General features: G+C 47.6%; 2 protein-coding genes across 2 annotated transcripts in view; both read left to right on the top strand.

The window, feature by feature from the left end:
- On the top strand, positions 1-4424 carry EXOSC2 (exosome component 2). Its single transcript, XM_083876054.1, has 9 exons — positions 1-131; positions 219-320; positions 403-448; positions 691-780; positions 892-957; positions 1095-1163; positions 2020-2196; positions 2350-2478; positions 3311-4424. Exons 1-9 carry the CDS (start codon positions 7-9, stop codon positions 3389-3391), a joined length of 885 nt encoding a protein of 294 aa, XP_083732180.1. The 5' UTR covers positions 1-6; the 3' UTR covers positions 3392-4424.
- Positions 4425-9518: 5094 nt separating this feature from the next.
- The window catches only part of ABL1 (ABL proto-oncogene 1, non-receptor tyrosine kinase), an 87157-nt gene continuing 74293 nt past the window's right edge, over positions 9519-22382 (top strand). The window contains exon 1 of the mRNA XM_083876090.1: positions 9519-10287. Within this exon, the coding sequence (XP_083732216.1) occupies positions 10152-10287 (136 nt within the window). The 5' untranslated portion in view covers positions 9519-10151. The remainder of the gene's footprint in view (positions 10288-22382) is intronic.

The following is a 22382-nucleotide window of genomic DNA, read 5'->3' as shown; positions in this document are numbered from 1 at the left end:
ACCAAGATGGCGGCGGTCACCATGAGGCTGCCGGCGCTCCTTGCGCCCCTGGATTCCAGCGCTCTCCGGGGCGGCGAGAAGCATCTGGTGGCACCGGGGGACACGATCACCACGGACACGGGATACATGAGGTGCGGTCAGCGGTCGAGGGGAGGCGGGGAAGGCGGCGGGGTGGCGCGGCTTCGGGCAGGCCTTAGGGAACCGCTGTCTCTCCGCAGGGGCCACGGCACTTATGTGGAGAACGACAAGCTGATCGCCTCGGTGGCCGGCGTGGTGGAGAGGGTGAACAAGCTGGTGTGTGTCAGGGCGCTGAAGGCCAGGTGAGCGCGGCGGGAGCGGGCCGGCGGCGGGGCCTGGCCCGGCAGGGTCGGTGAGGTGTGTGACCGCCGCTCTCTGTGCCAGGTACAACGGCGAGATCGGCGACATCGTGGTCGGGAGGATTACGGAGGTAAAGCCCCGTGTTTGCCGCAGAGGAGGAAAAAGAGGGTGGCCGTGGCTCAGTCCGGCTCTAAGCGCTTCCTGGGATCCTAGAACACTGATACACATCGGTGTCCCCGCGCAGGGTACTGGGAGCGTGTGGACTTTAACCGGGATGAGGCTGGAAGAAGCCGGCAGAGCTGTCCCCTCCTGCAGCTCCCATTCAATTTTTAAATGTGTACCTATGAGTTTGGGTGGTTTTCTTACTCTTAGGTTCAGCAGAAGCGATGGAAAGTGGAAACAAATTCCAGGCTGGATTCAGTCCTGTTGCTGTCATCAATAAATTTACCTGGTGGGGAGCTGGTGAGTATAGCTGGTTTTGTTTTGTATGGCATTCTAAGGACCCCCACAATGAGCTACTGATGGGTGTTTTCTCGTTCTGGGCTACCTGTAACTTTTCTTGTGATATTTCAGAGAAGGAAATCAGCAGAAGACGAGCTTGCCATGAGGGACTACCTGCAGGAAGGAGATCTCATCAGTGTATCCTTCTGCTGCTCCCATTGACACAAGAGCCAAGGGCATGGGAAGAACAGGGAGAGCCTGGCTGGGGGTGAGAGCTATGCTGGGGTGGCACTGGGCAGCCTTAGGGACTCTGTTTCCTTAAGTGGCACCAACAGGCAGAGGTCCAGTCAATATTTTCTGATGGTGCTGTATCACTGCACACCCGGAGCCTCAAGTACGGAAAGGTGAGTTACTCCAAAACCCTTGATCCTGGGTTAATTCTGCACCAGCTGACTCGTATGAGGCCTTTTAGAGGCTTTTTAAAGGAAAGAGCTCTGGGTAGAGCAGGATATTGTTATGACCCATTCCAACATGACAAGAAGACTCTGAGCTTCTACATGGGAGCACCATACAGAGTTTCCCCAAAGCAGAGGAGGTGTCCTTGAGTTGCCCTTTGATCCACTGCTCTCCCTGTCCACAGTTTCAGCCTGCTAGTTCTGTTTTCCCCATTACCCACTTGGGAATTAAATCCTGGGGAGAGATCTCCTCACTCCTCTTCTGCTGGCTGTTGGCCCTGTGACTTGTTCCTCTCCCCAGGGCTCTGTTTGAGGCTTTACACAGTTGGCATTTATCTCTGGTTTTGTGCATTGAAATAAGCCAAGGGACCGTTGGAGCGTAGGCTGCAGTTTGGGATTACCAGGCCAAGAGTATTAGCACTTAAAAGATGAAAGAGAAGTGTGCTTATTGCACAAAGTGTGAAGGACAGTGATTGGATTATGAGGGAAAGTGTTCTGCTAAATTGGGCCTCTGACTCCTCATTTTTCTGCAGGGATGGTTGATGTGTAGTTACGATCAAGATATTATTAACATTTGTGCTAAGCACTTAGAGTATTCTTCATCTTCAAAGGGCTGCACAGGGATTAGTTAATCCTTCCAGCACTCCCAGAGGCAGGCAGGTTTTATATTCACTGTTTCACAGGAAAGGTGTTAAAACAGAGTTGCTCCTAGGCCAGGAATGGAGTGAGTGTGTGCCAATGGCTTGGTGTTATCTGTGGTGGCTCATGATGTCTCTCATGCTGAGCCTCGTGGTCTGCTCTCCAGCTTGCCCAGGGTGTGCTGGTGCAGGTCTCTCCCTCCCTTGTGAAACGCCAGAAGACTCATTTCCATGACCTGCCCTGTGGTGCATCTGTGATCCTTGGCAACAATGGCTTCATCTGGATCTACCCAACTCCGGAGCAGAAGGATGATGAGGCTGGAGGCTACACTGCCAACTTGGAGGTGGGTGTTCAGGGAAGGTGAGCCTTATACCAGTGATGGTTTTTAGTCTGACATAGTCAGAGGCATGTGAGTAACCTGTTAGATTCACAGCAAGGCTTTTTTACCTGCCTTATTTCCCTGTGCATTCATCCCTTTTCCTCTGTCCTTCCTCAGCCAGTTCCCTTGTCTGACCGGGAGGTGATCTCACGGCTCCGAAACTGCATCATGGCTCTGGTTACTCACAAGATGATGCTTTTTGACACCAGCATCCTGTATTGCTATGAAGCATCCCTTCCTCATCAGGTACAGGAACCAGTAGTGTTTATTCCACACTGAGGGGAGGGAACAGAAAGGCTGCATCAGTTGCTGCTGAAGTCAGAGTTTCCTTTCAATTTACCAAAGCATCCTGTAGTGAGTGACAGTATGACCTCTCCCCTTCTGCATAAGTTGCCTTGCACAATTTCAGGGATAGTTTGAAGGGTTCTGCCTCTGGCAAAGTCTAACTATTCCTGAAGAGAGATCAGTCCCTTTTTTAATGTTGTGTATCCCTCCCTGGGATTATGGACCCTTTAATTCCTGTGAAAACAGTGTTAAATTTGGCATTGTATGAGGGTACAGTGCATTTTATGAAGCAATGAAAAAGTAAATGTCATGCATTGTACAGAGAACAGTCTCATGTCTGTATCTATATCTTGCACTGCTGAAAGGATGCCTCCATTTGACCTCTTGCTGTGCAGCTTTTCACTGTGATTCCTGCCAGCACAATCATGGGCAATTCTCTTCCCATAAACAAATGAGATCTGAATTGTCTTCTGCTTTCATTCCCAGTGAGGTGTTCTTTTGAAGTATAACTGTGTTTAAGTCATCTCTGCCCTTCCCAAATATGGTGTGTGTCCTTCAGGGAAGATGAGGAGGATTAGTAGCCTCTTCTTTTGATTTCCTTTGGTCTCTCTAAGGATTTCCAGCTGGCAAAGTTAATTTTGCCTTGAACCCTCTGCTATGGGTCTTTTTTCACCACAACCCTCTAAACTTCCTTGCTGGTTGCTGCCACGTGTCAGAGACCTTTGTCTCCCCACAGAAGGCAAAAATAGTAGTTGATTCCTGGTGCTCATATTGGGTTTTTTTCCCACTGCAGATTAAGGACATTCTCAAACCAGAGGTGACAGAGGAGATCGTTCTGGAAGCTCGACAGAGGTTGCTGGATTCAGAGGGATAGGGCATGTGGCCAGAAGCAGTCATTTGAAATCCCAGCATGGCAGCTTTGATTCTCAGTATTATGTGGTTTTTTTTCAGTGTTCTAGTCCCCAGCATTCATTCCACACTTCAGAAACCACCAAAATTCCTCACTCCTAGGACACTCCTGTGTCCTTTTAGTACAAAGTAGTACTTAAGTACAATAGCCTTTTAGTGCAACGGCCTGAAAAATTGATATCTGACCTTTATAAAGATGCAGATGCAACTGGGACATGTCTCCTAGCACCTGTTGCTGTGTCTAATGTCCCAGAACTTTGTGCAGAATGACAGAGAGAAAGGGATATGTTTTGTGATGTTTCTCTCTCCCCAGAAGATGATTTGGGTTTTAATTTACTTGTGATACAGATCTTCCAATCTGTCCCCTGACTGAGAGCTCTCGTTTTTAAGAATGTAAATCCAGGCACATGTGTTTAGAAAACAGGAGTATCCACACCCTTGCTAACTACAGTTTGGGTTTGACTGTTCATGGCTTGAATGTCTCAGAGGTATGAGATGGGATGTGGCTGTCACTGTCCATATGAGCCAGGAGCTGTAAACAAGCAGTGGCAGTGTCCTGGTTTGTGTGTATCCTTCTGGGTTGGTGGTTTTTTTTTTTTTTTTTTTTTTTTTTTTTGTTTTTTTTTTTTTGTTTGTTTTTTTTTTTTTGTTTTTTTTTGTTTTGTTTTGTTTTTTTTTTTTTTTTTTTTTAAATGCGTGAGAGCTGAGCTCCTCTTCTGAGGAGACACCAGTATGGTTTTGTATTAAGTATTTTGCATTCCAATAAATTTTTTGAAACAAATTAGTCCTTCAGCAGTGTGTGCATTGGTTTGTTTTTAGTCTAGCTTTAGAGCTGTGGTTCACTTGTTTCCTTGTGCCAGGACACTTGGAATGGTTACACTGTCTTATCTCCCCTTCAGCTGCTGCCCTTCATCCCAGCAGGACTTGACCTTCCTCTTCAGCCCTTACAGGGTTCCTCTGTAAGGACTGCCTGGTGTTCACAGTGGCTTTCCAAGCACTGCCTCCCTGCAGGATCCCTTGGAGAGGTGAGTCAAGCAGAGGTGACTGGGGGATGACAGGGAGCCCAGTATGACACTGGTGAAGATCTTCAGGCCAGTGGTTAGAGGTGGCCATGTGGAGCCAGGTGTTGGCAGGCAGGCAGTCATGTTCTCTGTGCAGAATGTGATGTTTTCCCTGCAGAATCCTCTCAGCTCCAGGTGCTATATTAGAGCTGTTTTATTATATATGTATTCTGTCTATTTGTGATAGAATGATAAGGATGATAAAACATCTGTCCCATTTGTCCCTGAATCCAATTGCACGTTGCAGATTCGCACTTTTGCCTCAGGCACAAGGGAAAATTCTTTACTCGGGTAAAGCTTTTCCTGGGAACTAGAAATTCCCTTTGTTGCTATCTCTCCAGCTCGGGCTGCTTTCCCTGTGGTCCCAAGCAGGCACTAGATGGCACCTTTGGATCGTGTTTGTGGCACTTCCCTTCGCCAGCAGCTCCGCCTCGCTGCCCTGCCAAACAGCAGGGCCTGGATGGCTGCCACCAGCGCTGCTGCCCAAATCCTAAAGCATAATGGGGCTAAGGACAAGCAAGGACATGGCTAATCTGTTCTGCTGCTGCACAACTGCCCGTGCTACCTCTGAAAATAGTACTGAACTCATTGAGGGTATCGCTGGAATGATCCACAGAAGACCTGGGAATTGTTATTGAATTTTAAGGGGATTCCCTAATAAGTGTTGCAACAATCACATCCTCAAGATGACTGGGGAAATTTGAAAACCAAGGCTTGATGGTGACACTTTCAGGTCTCCATGAGGCTGCTGGTAGCCACATAACACACATCTGCATAGACAAGACTGGTTCAAAAAAGGTAAAAAGGCTTTAGCAGTCTGCATCTTTTACTTAGAAAAGTACTCTTTTTCCCCCTTACCCAATTGTTGTAGTTTAGCAGCTGTTTATCTTATTACCACATGGGGAGATTCAGGGATTTCTGCTAAAAAACAACTCAAGATCTGGACTACTTCAGGTCTGAGCTTTCTGATTCCTCCAACTTGCTGCAGGATTCCTGATAATTTGGCATTAATAATCTGTTAAATTGGGGAGGCATGTGACTCATCCATTTCCCTTATTCCTGAATACCTGGCACTCTTGTTTTTAAACCCAAGAAGAACACCAGCTGGTGAGGTTTGGTTGTGGATCTTTCCTGATGGGAGGGAACCAACCGTCTCAGTGTTTTCCCCTGTGACCATGCACATTCAGCCAGTGCTGCGCCAAGACCTAAATTCTGTAACAAGACCTCAGCAAGGTCATTGCTGGCAGTTCCTGCAACCCCATCCAGCACAGCACTGCAAACTAGCAGGTAACAACAAGCCAGCAACAGCAGAGTCCCCTCAAATTCTTGAAATAGTCTGTGGGATTTTGCTGGGCAACTTCTAAGCAGGAAGGGTGAAAAGGAAGAAACTTTGGCTTCTCTGGTTTAAGGAAAAAAAAAAAAAAAGGTAGTTGAAAGCATGGTGGGAAAAACCTAGTAAATGTTCATTTTTATATATGGAGCTAAAAGGCCCATGCAGGCATTAAAACAGCTCAGACCAACCTGATTTCTTTGTTCACCACTGTCTGACACTGTAAAGCAGCTGTAGCACCTCCTGTGCTGCTTACTCCAAGTTAATACATGGTGCAGTTGTGCTCAGAAGTGGAATTGGTAGCTACTTCCCTTGCTGGTGAGTGTTGCCTGTAGGAATGAGAACACAACATCACTCATCTGCAAAAACGATCTTGTTTCTTGGTCCCAGTGTTCATGTACTAATAGGAAGAATTCCTTTACTCATAGGAATAACCACTGAGATTTTAAATTTGTGCTAATGGGTTATTAATCCAATTACTGTTGCTTATTACATTACTTCTGTACCATCCATGCACAGTTTTGCTGCTCAGCTGAGAGTGGTACAAATAAAAAGCTTTGTGCAGACCTGAGAAGAGACTGAAATTCCACTGAGATTAGAGACATCTTGAAATGGTTCTCTCAGGTTCCTGAGGACTGTTAATTAACATGCTAAGTTTTATTATTTGGTGAAGAGGTTGAAGCTTTTAAGATACTGTTATGGAGAAAACATCACTGCAGCTGTTGGGTGAGAACCCACACTTAATGGGAGGTAAACAGAGAAAGTACTGAAGTATCTCTTAGGAAAAAAATAAATGGTAGGATGTACATGGACTTGATTGAAAAAAACACTCTGTAGCTTTAAAAAGAAAAACTTATTCTGTAATCACATAACTTTTCTGTCTCTATCTTTTCTAACAATTTCTGAATCTACTGGACAACTTCCAAGTTTAACATGAGAGTCATGTTCACAAAAACTGGCAGCAGGGTTGAGGGCAGAAAATGTAATACCCTTCAGGAAGGGGAAGAAAGCAGGTACCTCACTCTGACATTTGGGAGTGACCAGCTGACTCATCTGCCTGTTTATTGTCCCACATTAACTACAGCAGTGCTCTGGGAAACAGGAAATGCTTTTGGAGAAACTGCTGAGTGGAAAGAGGCTGGGAACTGCTGGCAGAGAACCTGCCCCACTTATGATTGCACAGCATTAGAAGGAATAACTGCCTGTTGGTCTGAATGATAAACTCACCTGGTCTGTTAAATAAAAAGTAACTGCATTCATCTGCACAGATCTCAGGCAAGCCAGGGAAGAGCATATTTACAGCCTGCACTGCCCACAGCATATCCCTGGAAGTGTTCAAGGACAGGTTAGATGGGGCTTGGAGCAACCTGGTCTAGTGGAAGATGTCCCTGCCTGTGGCAGGGTGGTGGAACATGATGGTCTTTAGGATCCCTTCAAACCTAATCAATTCTGTGATTCTATGAGGTCTTGCACATTTGCAATTATTTTTGCTTAATTTGGTGAAGGTTTTTCTGACTATTGTGAACCCATGGTTGTTTTGTGGAGTTTACTCTGTTTCAGCCCTGCCATGGTAGGAGAGATTATCCAGGATGTTCCAGTCAGACCCAGAAGAGAGTAACTTGACAGCTTCATTTCCTCACTTTCCTTCAATCCATGGGAGCCAAGCAGGGTTATATCACCTCAGTGAGAAGCTAATCTCCATTACTGAGATAAACCTGGAGAAATTCTGCAGAGTTCAAGAGATGTGACCCTGGATTTATCTCAGCATGATGTACCAGAATTTCTCTCTCCTGTGTGGGTGTGTGCAGCACAACCAGCCTCAGTACCTGCAAATTGAGCCATTGATGGAGAAATCCAATAGAAATGTTTTGAGCTCAGTCTCCTGACTAAGAATTAGTGATGTAGGAGCAGCCTGGCACAGCAGAGATGGAGGATCCTGCAGGGCTGCATGAAGTGCTGCATTTTGGATGCTATTGTTAGAAGATGAAAAATACAGGTCTGCCAGAGACTTTGAATATGGCGTAGGAGACATGGAGTGTGTTTGGATTTGTCACAAGGGAGGAGTCAGTATAAACAAGCTGCTCTGTGTCCAGATGGTTGCCCTGAGCAGGAGGCTACAGCACAGAATTGCAATTGTGTGTTCTCCTGTTGTCAAGTGGGAGCAACCACAGACCTTTGACCAAAACATCCTGACCTCAAGCTGCTGCCTTGACCCTCTTCTATCCCAAGGTGAACTGGAGAATGTATGAAAAACTAAATACCTTCAGCAGCATGGTCTGCTCTTTAGCTCTTCTCAGTGTCTGCTGAAGATTTTGGGGGTTTAACTCCATCTTTGTACCAAATGGTGCACAAATTTTTTTTTCATTTGTTACTGGCCTCTATGGCTGGTTTTGGTAACAAGTTCTGTGTATGCTGAGAGCATTCATAAGGAAGTGAAGTCCTTTGTGCAAGCAGGGTGACAGATTCCTGCCTGTGCACACAGCTGGTCCAGTAAGGATCTCTTATGCCTTGTCCATCTCTGCAGGCATCCAGGGTCCAGAGCTGGCCAAAGGCTCTGAGACCCCTGCAGAGTCAGATCTGTGGGAAAACAACTTGGGTGGTCCTTCTAATGAGGTAAGGGATTTCACATCAGCTTTTTGGGGCCTTTTCACAGGTTTTTTTTCACGGAATCACAGATTAATTTGGGTTGGAAGGGACCTCTGGAGATCATCCTGTCCAATCCCCCTGCCAGGGCAGGGTCACCTGGAGCAGGAGACACAGGAATGTGCCCAGGTCGGTTTGGAATGTCTCTAGAATGGGAGACTCCACGCCCTTCCTGGGCACCTGTTCCAGAGCTCTGCCACCCTCAACCTACAGAAGTTCTTCTTCATGTTGAGGGGAAAGTGTTTGTCTTTCAGTTTATGTCCATTGCTCCTCATCCTGTCACCGGGCACCACTGAAGAGAGTCTGGCACCATCCTCGGGCACGCCGGGGAGATATTTACATGAATTGCTGAGATCCCCTCTCCCCTTTCCCTTCTCCAGACTAACCCGGCCCAGCTTCCGCAGTGTCTCCTCATCGGAGAGATGCTCCAGCCCGCAAATCCTCCCCGCGGCCCCCTCAGGACCCTCTCCAGCAGCCCCTTGCCCAGCACTGGACACGGCACTCCAGACGTGCCTCACCAGGGCCGAGTCAAGGGAGGATCCTCTCCCTGGCCCTGCCGACCACGCTCCTCAGAGGCCTCTCCCCGGGACCCCTCACCACCCTTCCCCGCCCGGCCAGTCCCCGGAGCCGGCAGCGGGGCCGGGCTCGGGCAGCGCCGGGCGGGAGGCGGGGGCGGTGGAGGAGGAGGGGCCGGAAGGGGATGTGACCGCCCGCCCGCCGGCCCGGGGGTTCCGGGATCTCCCTCGCCGCCTCCGCCGCCCCCCGCCAGTCCCGCAGCCCCGGGGTACCCGCGGCCCCTCTCGCCGCGCTGCGCCCGCCCGGCCCCGCTGCCGCCCGCCCGGGGATGCGGCCGGCGCGGTCTCCCCCGCCCGCCCTGGCCCGGCTGCTGGGCAGGAACCGGCCTCCCGGAGCTCCCCGGCCTCGCAGCCCCGCGCCCGGCTCTGCCTGAGGCAGCGGGCACGGGGCGCCGGCCTGGCCGCCCCAGCGCTGCTCCCGACGCCGCCATGGCCCCGCCGGGCCCCCCGGGCCCGAGGTAGCGGCGGTGGAAGGAGCCGAAGCCGGTGATCGAGGATCCCCCGTCCCGTGCCTGCGCCCCGAGGAGCGTGCGGAGTCCACCCGGAGCTGCTGCTGCTTCTCCTGGAGAGCTGACATGGTTCCAGCGCGCCCGGCCCCGCTGGACCTCAGCGATACTTGAAGCCAAACCCGTGGCTCTTTGGCCTTTGCTAACTCAATGCTATGCAAAAGAAAAGGAGGAGGAAAAAAAAAGAAACCTTGACACTAGCCGTGGTAGGAATGGCTGTTTCCCGCCCTGGGTGAGCCCCATATGTGGTTTCTTGCTTGTGAGATGAACTAATAATTCTCCTTTACCTGGTGGAAAACACGCTACATATGGCAACCTGAAACTTTGGTAATGCTTGGTCATTGCTGAGCGGTTGGAACTTTTACTCGTTCGTTCGTTTGTTTGTTTGTTTTGCATAAAGTCACCTAAGGAGCCTTGTTGCTGTCTTCAGGACCATTGGAGGAATTTGTCTTAATTCTTCACCTCAAGTGACTTTATCCCACTGTGAGTGCAAGCAGTGCACCCACCTCAATACCTTCTCCTTCAAAACTCCTCCCCAGCCTGGAAGATCAGGGATCACAGACTTCTTCAAAAACTTCTCGTCCTGGGAAAGGCTGCCCATAGTTACTTTATGGGGCAGCAGCCTGGAAAAGTTCTTGGGGACCAAAGGAGGCCAAGTCTGCCTGCCCTGCACTTCATCAAAGGAGCGGGGAAGAAGGAGTCATCGAGGCATGCGGGCCCACACTGCAACGTCTTCGTGGAACATGGTGAGAAGTTTCTATTGGTATTTGGTTTAATTTTGGTTTGTTGGGGTAGGTACAATATGGATTTATTCAAGACCATGGAGCAGATGCAGTCATGTACTTTATGGAAGTCTTGTTTTCTTTCCATTGCTGCTTAATGCGAATCTTCTGTGATTGTTTATTAAGCAAATACTTGGGTCAGATTGCTCGAAACTTGAGGAGAGGCTATTGTACAGCTAAAGGTGAAATGTAAGGAAGTAACTTTTTAACATTGTACAAGTTTCTAATTTCTGCCTTGGTTATGTTCTGGTTTGCAGTCTGGGAAAGTGTTTGATTCCTTTTTGAGTTGTCTGTGTCATAGTACAGACCAGCCTCGGCCAGTGGTGATGCTGTGGTCAGTGACAGGTGCTCTTTAATTATCTTTACTGAAGGGACTTTGCTACTTGGAAGGGAAAAAAAACCCACCTTATTTTGGAAAGTTTGTGAACTTATTGCTGTTGTGAAAAGAATTTCGTGGTGCATTTGGAACACCTTTGCTTAGTGGTTTCTCACAGCTGGTTAAACCTTTATCCTGTGCTGTGGTGGACTGAAGTGCTAGAGGCCAAAAGTTTGGGGTAGAGCAACCTTGTCACTTGCTGACCTTCTGCAAAGTATGGGGGGGAGTTCAGAACCTCAGGAAAGAAGCCAGATGAAAAACTCAGTGGGACTCAGAGGTAGATTTGGTCACTGCATCAAATTCTTTCTTAAACAACCAAAACCAACCAAACATCCCCTTCCCCCAAAACCAAAGAAACTGTAAGCTGAAGGCATCTCTACAGAAGGAAGGTTCAGAAATGCATTGTTTCGCTTAAACTCTTTGGAGTAATCCTTGCTTTTGCACAACACTTTTAAAATTCTAATGTTCTTTGAGATGACATGCTGCTGGCTGCTGTCTTTGGCTGGAGAATGTGATTTTGACAAAGCTTCTGTAACAGTTTTTGTCCTTTAGAGGAAGTTTATCTGTGAACAAAACAAAACTGCATCTGTAATCTTCATATAACTAAAAATTGAAATATTTGCTGTGTCTGAGAACACAGTCTAGTTAAAGGAAAAGTTTTGATTTGTTCTTACTTTTTAAGGGCTTTGCTTTCAAACTTTTTCTCATTCTGTGTTTCTAGAAGGGCCCAAGAAATTCCCTGCAGTGTTCAACAAACACACAGAGATCCCATGTTTGTACTGCTCTGCTGAAACATTGTTTTGAGTTACTTCAATGTTTTATTTTCCCATACAATGTTTGTGCACTGAAGAAACTCGAGGTAATTAAGGGAAGGTTAGAGAATATCAGGGCTAACTTGGCCCTCTGATGTTAAGCCTGCTGCTAGATTTTTCCTTGCTTCCAGTCCTGTGATATACCCACTCCTCCACCCCCAGTTTGGTTCCTGCTTTTACTACTTTGGACAAAGTTTCAAGGTCAGATGAGATACAGCCAGAGCACTTGCTGCAAGCAATACAATATTCTTAGTCCCTTTGGTGTTTTTGCTGTAGCAGAAAAGCCAGAAACGTTCTTTTTTGATCATCTAACAGCAATAGGCAGATGGTAACTTCTTGCCAGTGTGACCTGAGGTCAGCAGATCCCAGCACATTCATGAGGAAAAATGGCATCTCTAATGTCCATGTGCCATATGTCCACGAGAGACCTTGGTGTCTTGATTTAGAAAAGAATGAACTTGAAAGAGGACATCAGGGCTAGGACATCTGTTGAGAGAACTGCAAAAGATCAGCCTCGCTTATACACATGAGTAAAAGTTTCTTCCTTTGAGTGGATGAAAAGGTTCTTCCAAGTCCTGGCAGTAGAAGGCAGTACCACCGTTGTTTATTCAGCTCTCTTCTGAGTTTGGGCTGCTCCTGTCCTGAAAAATGCTACGTTAAAAATCTGGACAAATGGAGAGGGAACAAAGTTCATTTTAGAAAGTTCTTCCTTTTCCTTTCAGTAATTTACCTTTGAAATACACATATTTTATAATTAATGAACAGATCAGTATTTAATGCTTTCAGTTATTCACTTATTGTGCCATGGGCTGTAGCTCATAAAAATAAGTTTGGTGTTTTTTCAGGGCTTAAATCTGTTATAAATGCAATGGCAAATATCGGATTAACAAAGAAACAATTTATTAATAACACGATATCAATCACCAATAAAAGAGAAAACCACAAAATAGGAAATTAGCAGCGCCGCGCTGGGTGGATAGGGGTCGGCACGCCAGGGTACAGGACGCCCAAATCCACACCGAACGGCCCTCAGTCCACCGCTTTATAGGATTTTTCTGCCCTGAGGCAGTCCATGTGTCCAGGGTGGGCCAAATAGTCCAAATTTCTTTTCGATGGCCTTCCCGGATCTTGTCAAGTCCCGTTGATCCATTCTGGGAAGGTTCTTTCTTATGCCAATTATACAGGTCAGTCTTATGTTGATTTCAGTTTGCATATCGTGCCAGGGCGTTGATGAAATCTGCATTGTTGTTAAGAAGGAATTCTCCTTGCATTGGAAAGGGTGCGATTCTTATCGGGGCTGGCTAGCGTCTTTGTTCAGTCTGATGGTCCTTCTCCTGTTTTGCAACTGAAGCTGTGCAGGCTGGGGATCAGATTGCTACCTACTAGACTTTACATTTTATTAACATCATTCTTTTTATACATTGGATTATTATTTTATACACGAATTTTTACACCAAATTTATCACAGTCCCCCGCCTAATAATTCATCAAATTAAAAATTCGTATCCCTTATTTATTTTGACCTCAACTCCAATTGAGGTCACATTCTTCCCAGTCCTCTTGTGAGGATTCATCACCTGGTTGAAGTTTTTGTCCCTCTTCAAATCTCCTCAAAGCTGCTGCAGCTCTCCCTTTCCCTTTTTCCTCCTCTAGCTTCATTAACTTGGACACTGTTTTCCCTTGTGCTGCTCCTGGGTCTATGGGAAGGGATGCTATCTGCATCCCTTGGACGACCGAATGAATCAGTCAGATGAAACGGGGGATCAAACATGGGAGGAAAATAATGCCTGCTTCATTTTGCTCTCAGGGTCCATCCCCTCCTCGTTCCTTGAAAATCAAAAGGTCTGATCAAACTGCAAACACACGCAATTATCACCCGGGGACAATAAGTTGAAAACGATGGGTTCAGTATTAAAGGAACCTATTTCCTCGTGTTTGAGATTCTTCCCTTCCCAATACAATTTTCCGCCCATGTTACATATTTTCAGTTTCGTTTTGTCGTAGCACAGGGGATTCACTTTGAAATAGGCAAGGAAGGTAGATTGCCTTTTTCCTCCCACCCGTACAGTTTTGTTACATTGGTTACATGTTTGCACCGGGTAAGGAATTTCGAGTTCGTGCCTCTGTCTAATGAGTGAGTGAGCAGGGTCCCTGAACGATCCGCCCTTAGGACTTGCCCCTGAGTGTTGGCACCGGACCCTTCCTTCCAATTCACAAAGGTGAAATCGAGTGCCATTGGCCCAACAATCACCCAACTGCCTTTCCAGAGGACAATCCATTATCTGTCCGGTTTCTGGAGCTGTTAAACACCATTCACACTTCGCGGGAGGATTCTCCCCCAGGAGCGCCCCTGGAAGGGCCCCATTGGTCCAGCACACGGCTAGACTCAGGACTGTCAGGATTCCCCACCGAAAAACCCCTCTGCCTTGCCCATCGCCCGTATGGGAACATACGGCGGGGTAAACCATCTTCTCGGCAGCAAGGGTATGCTTCAGGGGCCCGTGTAGTCCTGATGGCAAACCTTCTTTTGTGGGTTGCCCACCAGGATAATTTGATTGTGTCCCCTCGGCAAGGTACTTTGATGGTCCTCCGGCACTCAATTGCCAAAGCCTCTGCTTTAGCGTCCAATTTTCCCCTTATTCCCTTTCTGTAAATTTGGTACCACTCAGGAGAGTCTAACTCCAAAAGTCCGGCCCAAGTGGCAAGTGTTAAGAGATGGCTTGTGTTCTCCTGCTCCTCAATTAGACAGTTAGTACACAGACCCCTAGGTCGATTCCCTCCCCAGCAATGGGTGACCCAAACTTGTTTACAGTATACACATTCAAAATGAATAAAAGGAAAGCATTCACAGTCTGGGGTATTGCAACTTATTTGACTGGTCATTTAGGTTGACGCCGGAGCTTGATTTTGAGTTCTCCTGGAGGAGTGGTGACCTTCCAGTCCGAGGTTTTTGGGTCCTCGATCTTTTTCACCCTTGACATGTGAGTCCAACCCTTTTCGGCAGTTTGAACCGCGGTGTCAGTGGTTAGCAGCACCAGGAACGGTCCTTCCCACTGCGGGGCAAGAGGAATTTCTTTCCAAGTTCTGATCAACACTTTGTCTCCCGGCTGAATCTGATGGATTGCAAATCCGAGAGGGGCACTTTGGGGAATGAGTCCACGCCTTCGAAGCTCCTGTAAATTTTTGTTTATAGTGATGAGATAAGGTTGCAATTGCACATCCTCGACTCGGGGATGTCCCACCGGCATTCCGTGTTTATATGGCATCCCATACAACATTTCAAAAGGGGACAGCCCCGTATCGGAGTGGGGCATGGTTCTCACATTAAGCAGAGCAATGGGAAGGCATTTCACCCAACACATTTTCGTTTCCAGCATGAGTTTTGCCAGTTGTGATTTTAGGGTTTGATTCATTCTCTCCACTTGTCCCGAACTTTGAGGGTGCCAGGGAGTGTGATATTGCCATCTGATTCCCAAAGCCTTGGTTAATTGTTTTATGATTTTTTGAGGTGAAATGAGTCCCCTGGTCTGAATCTATGCAATCCACGATTCCATACCTGGGGACTATTTCTTCCAATAATACTTTGGAAACCGTTTGGGCCGTAGCTTTTGCCCTTGGGTATGCCTCTACCCAATGTGTCAATTTGTCTACTATTACCAATAAGTACCTATATCTTCCGACCTTTGGTAAATCAGTGAAATCCACCTGGATCCTTTCAAACGGCCTATATGAGAGAGGACGACCTCCCCAGGCCATTTGTCTGGATCTGGACTGGTTCACCTTCTGGCAAATCACACACCCTTGTACCTCCTGTTTTGCCAATTCAAAAATTCCCTTGCACCCGAAAAACTTCAAGAACTGGTCAGCCAGTGCCCGTGTTCCCCAGTGAGTATGTTCATGCAAACGTCTCAGGATCCCTCTGGCTGCACTTTCCGGGACCAATTCCCTCCCATCTGGCAATTTCCACTTTCCCATCTCCAATGCCCCTCCTATCTCTTTGAATCCTTCAATGTCCTTTTCTGAGGGACATATTTGGATTTCGGAGTCCTCCTCCCCGATCACCTCGGCGACGCTCACCGTGAGCAATGCTGCCCTTTTCGCCTCCTGATCAGCCAGGTTATTACCGCGGGTTTGAAATTGCAGTCCAGTCTGATGCCCTTTCACATGGACTACCGCAATCTCTTTGGGTTCCCTGATTGCCTCCAAGATTTGCCGAATCATTTCCCCGTGGACCAGACCTTTCCCCTTCGTATTTATCAAACCTCTCTCTTCCCAAATTTTTCCAAAAGTGTGAACCACCCCAAACGCATACCGAGAATCAGTGAATACGGTCCCCCTTTTTCCCTTCAACCTTTTGAGAGCCTTTAGGAGAGCATAAAGCTCACAAGCCTGGGCCGACCATTTGGGTCTCAGGAGGCCAGATTCCACCACTTTTCCTGTTCTGCCATCCACCACTGCATACCCCGATTTTCTCTTTCCTTCCACTACTCTTGCCGACCCATCCACGAACCATTTTTCTCCCCCCTCCAATTCCTGGTCCTCCAAATCAGGTCTTACTTTTGTCTGGAGTTCCATGATCTCAGCACAGTCATGCAACAGTTCCTCGGAGGGGTCTCCAAACATGAACTGTGCAGGGTTCTGTGCCGAGGTGGTTTTTAACTCAAATCCCGGGGAGCTGATCAGAATGGCTTCATATTTCAGAAGCCTAGAGTCGGTCAACCACTTTTCTGCCTTTTGTTGTAGAATGTTTCTCACATCGTGAGGGGTGTAAACTATCAAAGAGGCCCCGAAGGTGATTTTCCTCGCCTCCTCTACCAGGAGTGCCACTGCGACTATGGCCTGCAAGCACGTAGGCCATCCCCGACTCACAGGATCTAGGATTTTAGATAAAAATCCTATGGGTTTTCTTTTGCCGGCCCATTCCTGAGTCAGGACTCCCTGTGCAGTTTGCTCACTGACATCTACAAACAATTGGAACTCCTTAGTCACGTCTGGGAGGGTCAGTACTGGAGCAGTCATGAGGACCTCTTTCAATTTTTGAAAATCCAATTCATCCTGATCAGTCCATTTCACTCTGTCGGTGTTTAACCTTTCATAAAGAAATTTCACCTTTTCACTGAAACCTTCAATCCATTGCCTGCAGTACCCCAGGACCCCTAATACTTGGCGTATCTGCCTTTTAGTTTTTGGAGCAGGCAATGCTATAATTCCCGCGACCCTCTCAGGGTCTAATTTCTTTTTCCCTTGGGATAGCCAATGACCCAAATATTTCACTTCGGGCTCCGTGAACTGCAGTTTGGATTTTGAAACTTTCAGGCCCTTATCTCCAATGAAATTCAGCAATGCCACAGTACATTCCCTCACACTTTCCTCAGAGGATCCAGCTATTAGCAGATCATCCACATACTGCAACAGTTTTGTCCCTTCCTTCAGGGTGAATTGAGTCAAGAGGTGCTCCAGAGCCTGTCCGAACAGATTAGGGGATTCCACAAATCCTTGGGGAAGCACTGTCCATCTTAATTGTTGTTTTCTGTTGGTATCGGGGTCCTCCCACTGAAAAGCAAAGTAATTTCTGCTTTTCTCATCCAAGGGGCAAGTCCAAAATGCGTCTTTTAGGTCAATCACACTATACCACACATCCTCGGGCATGAGCCGATTCAATAAAATATATGGATTGGCCACTACTGGAAATCTAGTCCTGGTTCGAGCGTTCACCGCCCTCAAATCCTGAACTAGCCGATAACTTCCATCTGCCTTTTTCACAGCCACTATAGGGGTGTTATGGGGGGACATGCATGGCTCTATTGTTCCTCCCTTCAAAAGGTTATCGATTACCCGTTTCAATCCCTTTCTCCCTTCCAGGGGAATGGGATTCTGTTTGACCTGTATAGGGTCCTCGGGGTTCTCGATTATGATGTGAATGGGGTCTATTTCTAGTTTCCCCACCTCTCCTTTAGAGTGCCATACCTCCGGATTGACGTCTGCCTTGTCCTTCTCAGTGAACTTAAACATTTTCACCACTAGATTGGAACTTTTTACAACTATGCTAATTCCAAGGGCGATAATCATATCTCTCCCTAGCAAGTTGTAATCGGCTTCCTCCACCAACAACAAGTTCCCCAAGCAGACTTTGTTTTCTGATCCAATTTCCACATTTTCTATCACTGGTACTCTAAAAGGATCCCCTTTTGCACCCACCACCATAACTCTCTCCTCACTGGCCGTACACCCCTTTGGTAAATGCTGTAAAGTGCTCCTTTCTGCCCCGGTATCCACCAGAAAAACAGTCTCTTGACGCTGGAGACCTACTTTCAGTTTTACCAGGGGCTCGTTAGATGTCCTGGTCCCCAAGGTGAAGAGCCCCTGACACCCCTAATCCTCCTGAAAAATCTTTCCATCTTTCATCCTTTTCTTACAATCCCTCCGAAGGTGTCCTGCCTTCTTGCAATAGTAACATTCAGGCAGTTCCCTTCTCGTGACTGGGGTTGTCTTGCAGGGGCCTTGAGGCTTTCGGGGTAAGGTTTTATACTTACCCGAAGCCTGCTCCTGTCTTTGGACCTCCTTCACAGCTGCTACCAAGACCTTAGCCTGAACTTTCTGTTTTTTGTCCTCCCTCCTCATGTACACTTTCTGTGCTTCCCTCAGCAATTCTTGCAAGCTCTTATCTTGCCAGCCATCTATCTTTTCCAACTTTCTCCGGATGTCCTCCCAAGATTTTGCTACAAACTGTGTTTTGAGCAACACTTCCCCCACAAGGGAATTAGGGTCCGTCCCAGAATATATCTGCAGACTTCGCCTCAATCGCTCAATCCATTCGGTGGGGGACTCCTCTTTCCCCTGACATTCATTGAAGGCTTTACTGATATTCTGACCCCTTGGGACGGCTTCCCGAATGCCTTGGATTATGATATTTCTCAGGTCTATCATGCTCCTTCTTCCGTCCTCTGTCTGAGCGTTCCAACTCGGACTAGAGCTGGGCCATTTTTGATCCACGGGTGTCCCTTGTGGGTTTCTCCTGTCCCAGTCTCTGATACCCGCCTGTTTTATCATTTCTCTTTCCGCGTTGTTGAACAGAGACCTCAGGATTGCCATCAGATCCTCACAGGTATAGATGCTGCTCCCTAAGAACTCATCCAACCTATCTGCCACACCAAAAGGATCATCCAACAATCGCCCCATTTCCCTTTTAAAAGCTCTTACATCTCCTGTGTTGAGAGGTACATTCACAAACCCGATGACCCCGGGGACCGTCGGTACCTCCCTTAGTGGAAGTAAACTGTGTCCCTCATTCTCGCTCTCTCCCCATTCATCACCCATCATCCTTGCTTTCAAGCGGATTCTGCTAGCAGGGGGAGAACTGGTAGTTGTGGGTTGTCTCCCTTTCCCGGACTGCGGGGGTGGAACTGCCGCCTGTGTGGCAGAGGGGAGTCTCTCCTCCGCTCGGACCAACCCTGGTTGCAGCGGAAAGAGTGAACGGGAGTGCTCCCGTGCTTGCACAGACGGGATCTCAGAGGGGGCTCTCGCGGTCATGGCGTCTATCGACGGGGGCGCCGCTGATGGACCCAGGCCGGACGGAAGAGGTAAGAGAGGGGGTGGCAGCAAAGGGACTGCCAGCGGGGACAATGGATGGGAGACCTGGCTCCCTACTTGGGATGCCTGTGCCTCCAAAAGCTGGTTTTGGGGGTCCAAAGGAGCCGTGGGCACCACTTGATCTGGAGAGGGTGGGGAATTTGGCCCATTGTAAGAAGGTGGGAGGTGATCCAGGGGGTCCCAGGGCTCGGTCCCAGTTCCGGGCCGCCCTTTCTGTTTCATCGGGAACAAACCTGCTCGGGTGTTCAGCCAGAGCCGAGCGTATTCCCTCTCCTCAGGGTCTGAGGGGCTCTTGTTTTCCACATAGCGATTCAACTCACTACATGTCCAACTTTCAAATGATCCCAACACTGGCCACGTAAGGTGGCTCCTCAATTCTTCACCACCCCACACATCCATGCAATAGTACACCAACTTTTCTTTGGACTTCCCTTTCCTCTGAGGGCAATCTCCCCAATGTTCCAACATCCACCCCAAGGGACTGTTTCGAGGGATTTTCATGGTTCCCTTTCCCTTACCGGAGGGGAGTTTTTCTGAGGTCTTTTTCTGGGGTTTACTCTTTCTCTGTCCCATGTTTCACAAATTTCCTTACCAAGTCTTCAAATTCCCTGCAAGTCGACTTTCTGCCTGTGCATTGTGTCTCTGGTTCTTTCTCAGGGGATGGGGGCTTTTCCGATCATTCACCCCTCCAGCGAGCTGTGCTGAGGGGCCCCTGATCGGTACTCAATCCTTTTTGGATTCTCTTTGGACCCTTACCTTGGTCCGCTGGCAAAAAGGGTTTACCAATTCCCGAGCTCAACAGGACATATCCTTCCCCTTTTTACCCACTCTGTGATCGGTCCCTGAGACTTCCCTAGTCCCAGTTTTGACGAGCGTTTTCACACGAAATCGCTTCCTTCGCGGCCGACCGTTCCCCTCGTGGGAAAAACGGAAATTCGACCTTGAAGCCCACACTCGCTTCGTGATCAGATCACGTCTCACACACTCGCTCGATCACCCGCTCAACCAGCAGTACTTACAGCTCCTTTTCCTGCGTGGATGTCTTCGTGCACATAGACGTTTTACGAGCAATGTCAGCCGTGGCTTTTCGAAGGCCCTTTGCCTTCCCGAGCTCTCTTTGCCCCCGGATCCGTCCTCTCCCCTGTCCTATTTTGTGGTTTTCTCGTCCTAAATTTGGTTCGGAGGTTCGGGTGGAGCCGTGGGGTCTCCTCACTCACCAGGCTGCCAAAATTGGTGGGGGTACCCTCCTGGATCGCAGGTCCCCGCAGCTTCCTCCGAATCCGAGTCACGGCACCAAATCTGTTATAAATGCAATGGCAAATATCGGATTAACAAAGAAACAATTTATTAATAACACGATATCAATCACCAATAAAAGAGAAAACCACAAAATAGGAAATTAGCAGCGCCGCGCTGGGTGGATAGGGGTCGGCACGCCAGGGTACAGGACGCCCAAATCCACACCGAACGGCCCTCAGTCCACCGCTTTATAGGATTTTTCTGCCCTGAGGCAGTCCATGTGTCCAGGGTGGGCCAAATAGTCCAAATTTCTTTTCGATGGCCTTCCTGGATCTTGTCAAGTCCCGTTGATCCATTCTGGGAAGGTTCTTTCTTATGCCAATTATACAGGTCAGTCTTATGTTGATTTCAGTTTGCATATCGTGCCAGGGCGTTGATGAAATCTGCATTGTTGTTAAGAAGGAATTCTCCTTGCATTGGAAAGGGTGCGATTCTTATCGGGGCTGGCTAGCGTCTTTGTTCAGTCTGATGGTCCTTCTCCTGTTTTGCAACTGAAGCTGTGCAGGCTGGGGATCAGATTGCTACCTACTAGACTTTACATTTTATTAACATCATTCTTTTTATACATTGGATTATTATTTTATACACGAATTTTTACACCAAATTTATCACAAATGTTTGCGTGTTTTCCTTTCAGTACTGTCATTACACAGTTTCTTCTAAATACCAAACATTGTATCTGGTTTCTCTGTCCCACTGTGGGAACTAGTTTGTCCTATGAAAATCATGTTTCTGGCTTTTCAAACTAGGAAATGCTTAAGGAGAAATTCCATGGTGGGCCACTTAACCCTCTAGAGACAGGTGAATTCTTATATGTACTTGTCCAGAGTTCTTGTATATTAAAAGCCCATGATAAAACAAACAGAAGAAGTGGAACTTTTGGTGTGGCAGGGCTCTCCTTTTAGGGTTGTAAAGGTATTCATGATCCTGTTTTGGTGGGACCATTATCTGCAAAGTTCTACTGAGGCTCATTCAGCAGGCACTCAATGAAAGATCTGGATTGCTTTAGTGGTATCAGATTTTGCCTGAAAGGGTTAGTAGTGAATATTATCAGATACTAACAGTGCAAGGCAAAATAACTTTGAGGAAAGTAATTCCATTTCTCGGTCATCGCACTCTCCGTAGCACCCAAAGCAACACATCGAGAGGCCCCTGAAAAGCCAAGGAGGCAACTGGCCAGAAATCAGCTCTGCTGGTGCTCAAATGTTCTGTGAGAATAATGCAGAAAGGCTCCAAATTTTGTCATGAGCTGACAATTGAGGAGTGCCTTAAGGGGGAAAGAAGTAATCTATGGGCAAGTTTTGGGCTTCTCTCTTTGTGCTGTTACTTTCCCCATGGAGGGAGTTTTACAAGCTGGAGTTCATGCTCGTGTCGTTACCCTGGGCAGCAGAGTAGCCCTTGCTGGGATTTTACAAATTTCACCCTGAGATGCAGATTACTCCGGCTCACAGTTTGCTTGCAAGCTTGAACTTGAGAGGAATTATAAAGGCAAAGTTTCCTTCTTTCTCTTTGCTTTTCTTGGTGGGAAATGAGTCTATAGTCACTGCTTTTTGGGGATATCCAGCTGAGAAAAAAGTGTGGTCAGTAGACTGCTAAGGGGAAAGACACTGTCAGTGCACCTTGAAATTTGAACACCAGTGTATCTTGTGCCTTACCAGAACGTTAATTTTGGCAAAACTCAAACTTCTGAGAAAAACGGTGTGTTCTCAGAGGGCTCAGATCTGATCCCAGGGCTGACAGGAGTTGACTGGAGTAATTGGCAAACACCCCACCTTCTCTGACTGTCTCGTGGAGATGTTGCTGTGCTGAATGATGAGCAGATCCCCTAAAGCAGGTTCGTAGAACAGTATCTCCAAGCAAAAGCAGAACATGAAGGCTTTAAAAATGAACTCTTAATCATTGCATACGTGATACTGTTATATGTGTGTATTATAAAATTGGCTTTTCGCAAGATGTATGCTATATGATTAATAACATAGTAA

Source organism: Zosterops lateralis (assembly GCF_965231275.1).
Source record: "Zosterops lateralis genome assembly, chromosome: 20".
Taxonomy (NCBI): domain Eukaryota; kingdom Metazoa; phylum Chordata; class Aves; order Passeriformes; family Zosteropidae; genus Zosterops; species Zosterops lateralis.
The sequence above is the reverse complement of the archived record's forward strand: the minus strand, read 5'-3'. Positions and strand labels throughout refer to the sequence as shown.

Excerpts from the sequence above, each read along its gene's own strand:
- EXOSC2 (XM_083876054.1), top strand. The coding sequence starts at position 7 with ATGGCGGCGGTCACCATGAGGCTGCCGGCGCTCCTTGCGCCCCTGGAT. Across the intron at positions 958-1,094 it reads AGGAAGGAGATCTCATCAGT|GCAGAGGTCCAGTCAATATT; the intron begins GTATCCTTCTGC and ends TGGCACCAACAG. Across the intron at positions 2,197-2,349 it reads GCTACACTGCCAACTTGGAG|CCAGTTCCCTTGTCTGACCG; the intron begins GTGGGTGTTCAG and ends GTCCTTCCTCAG.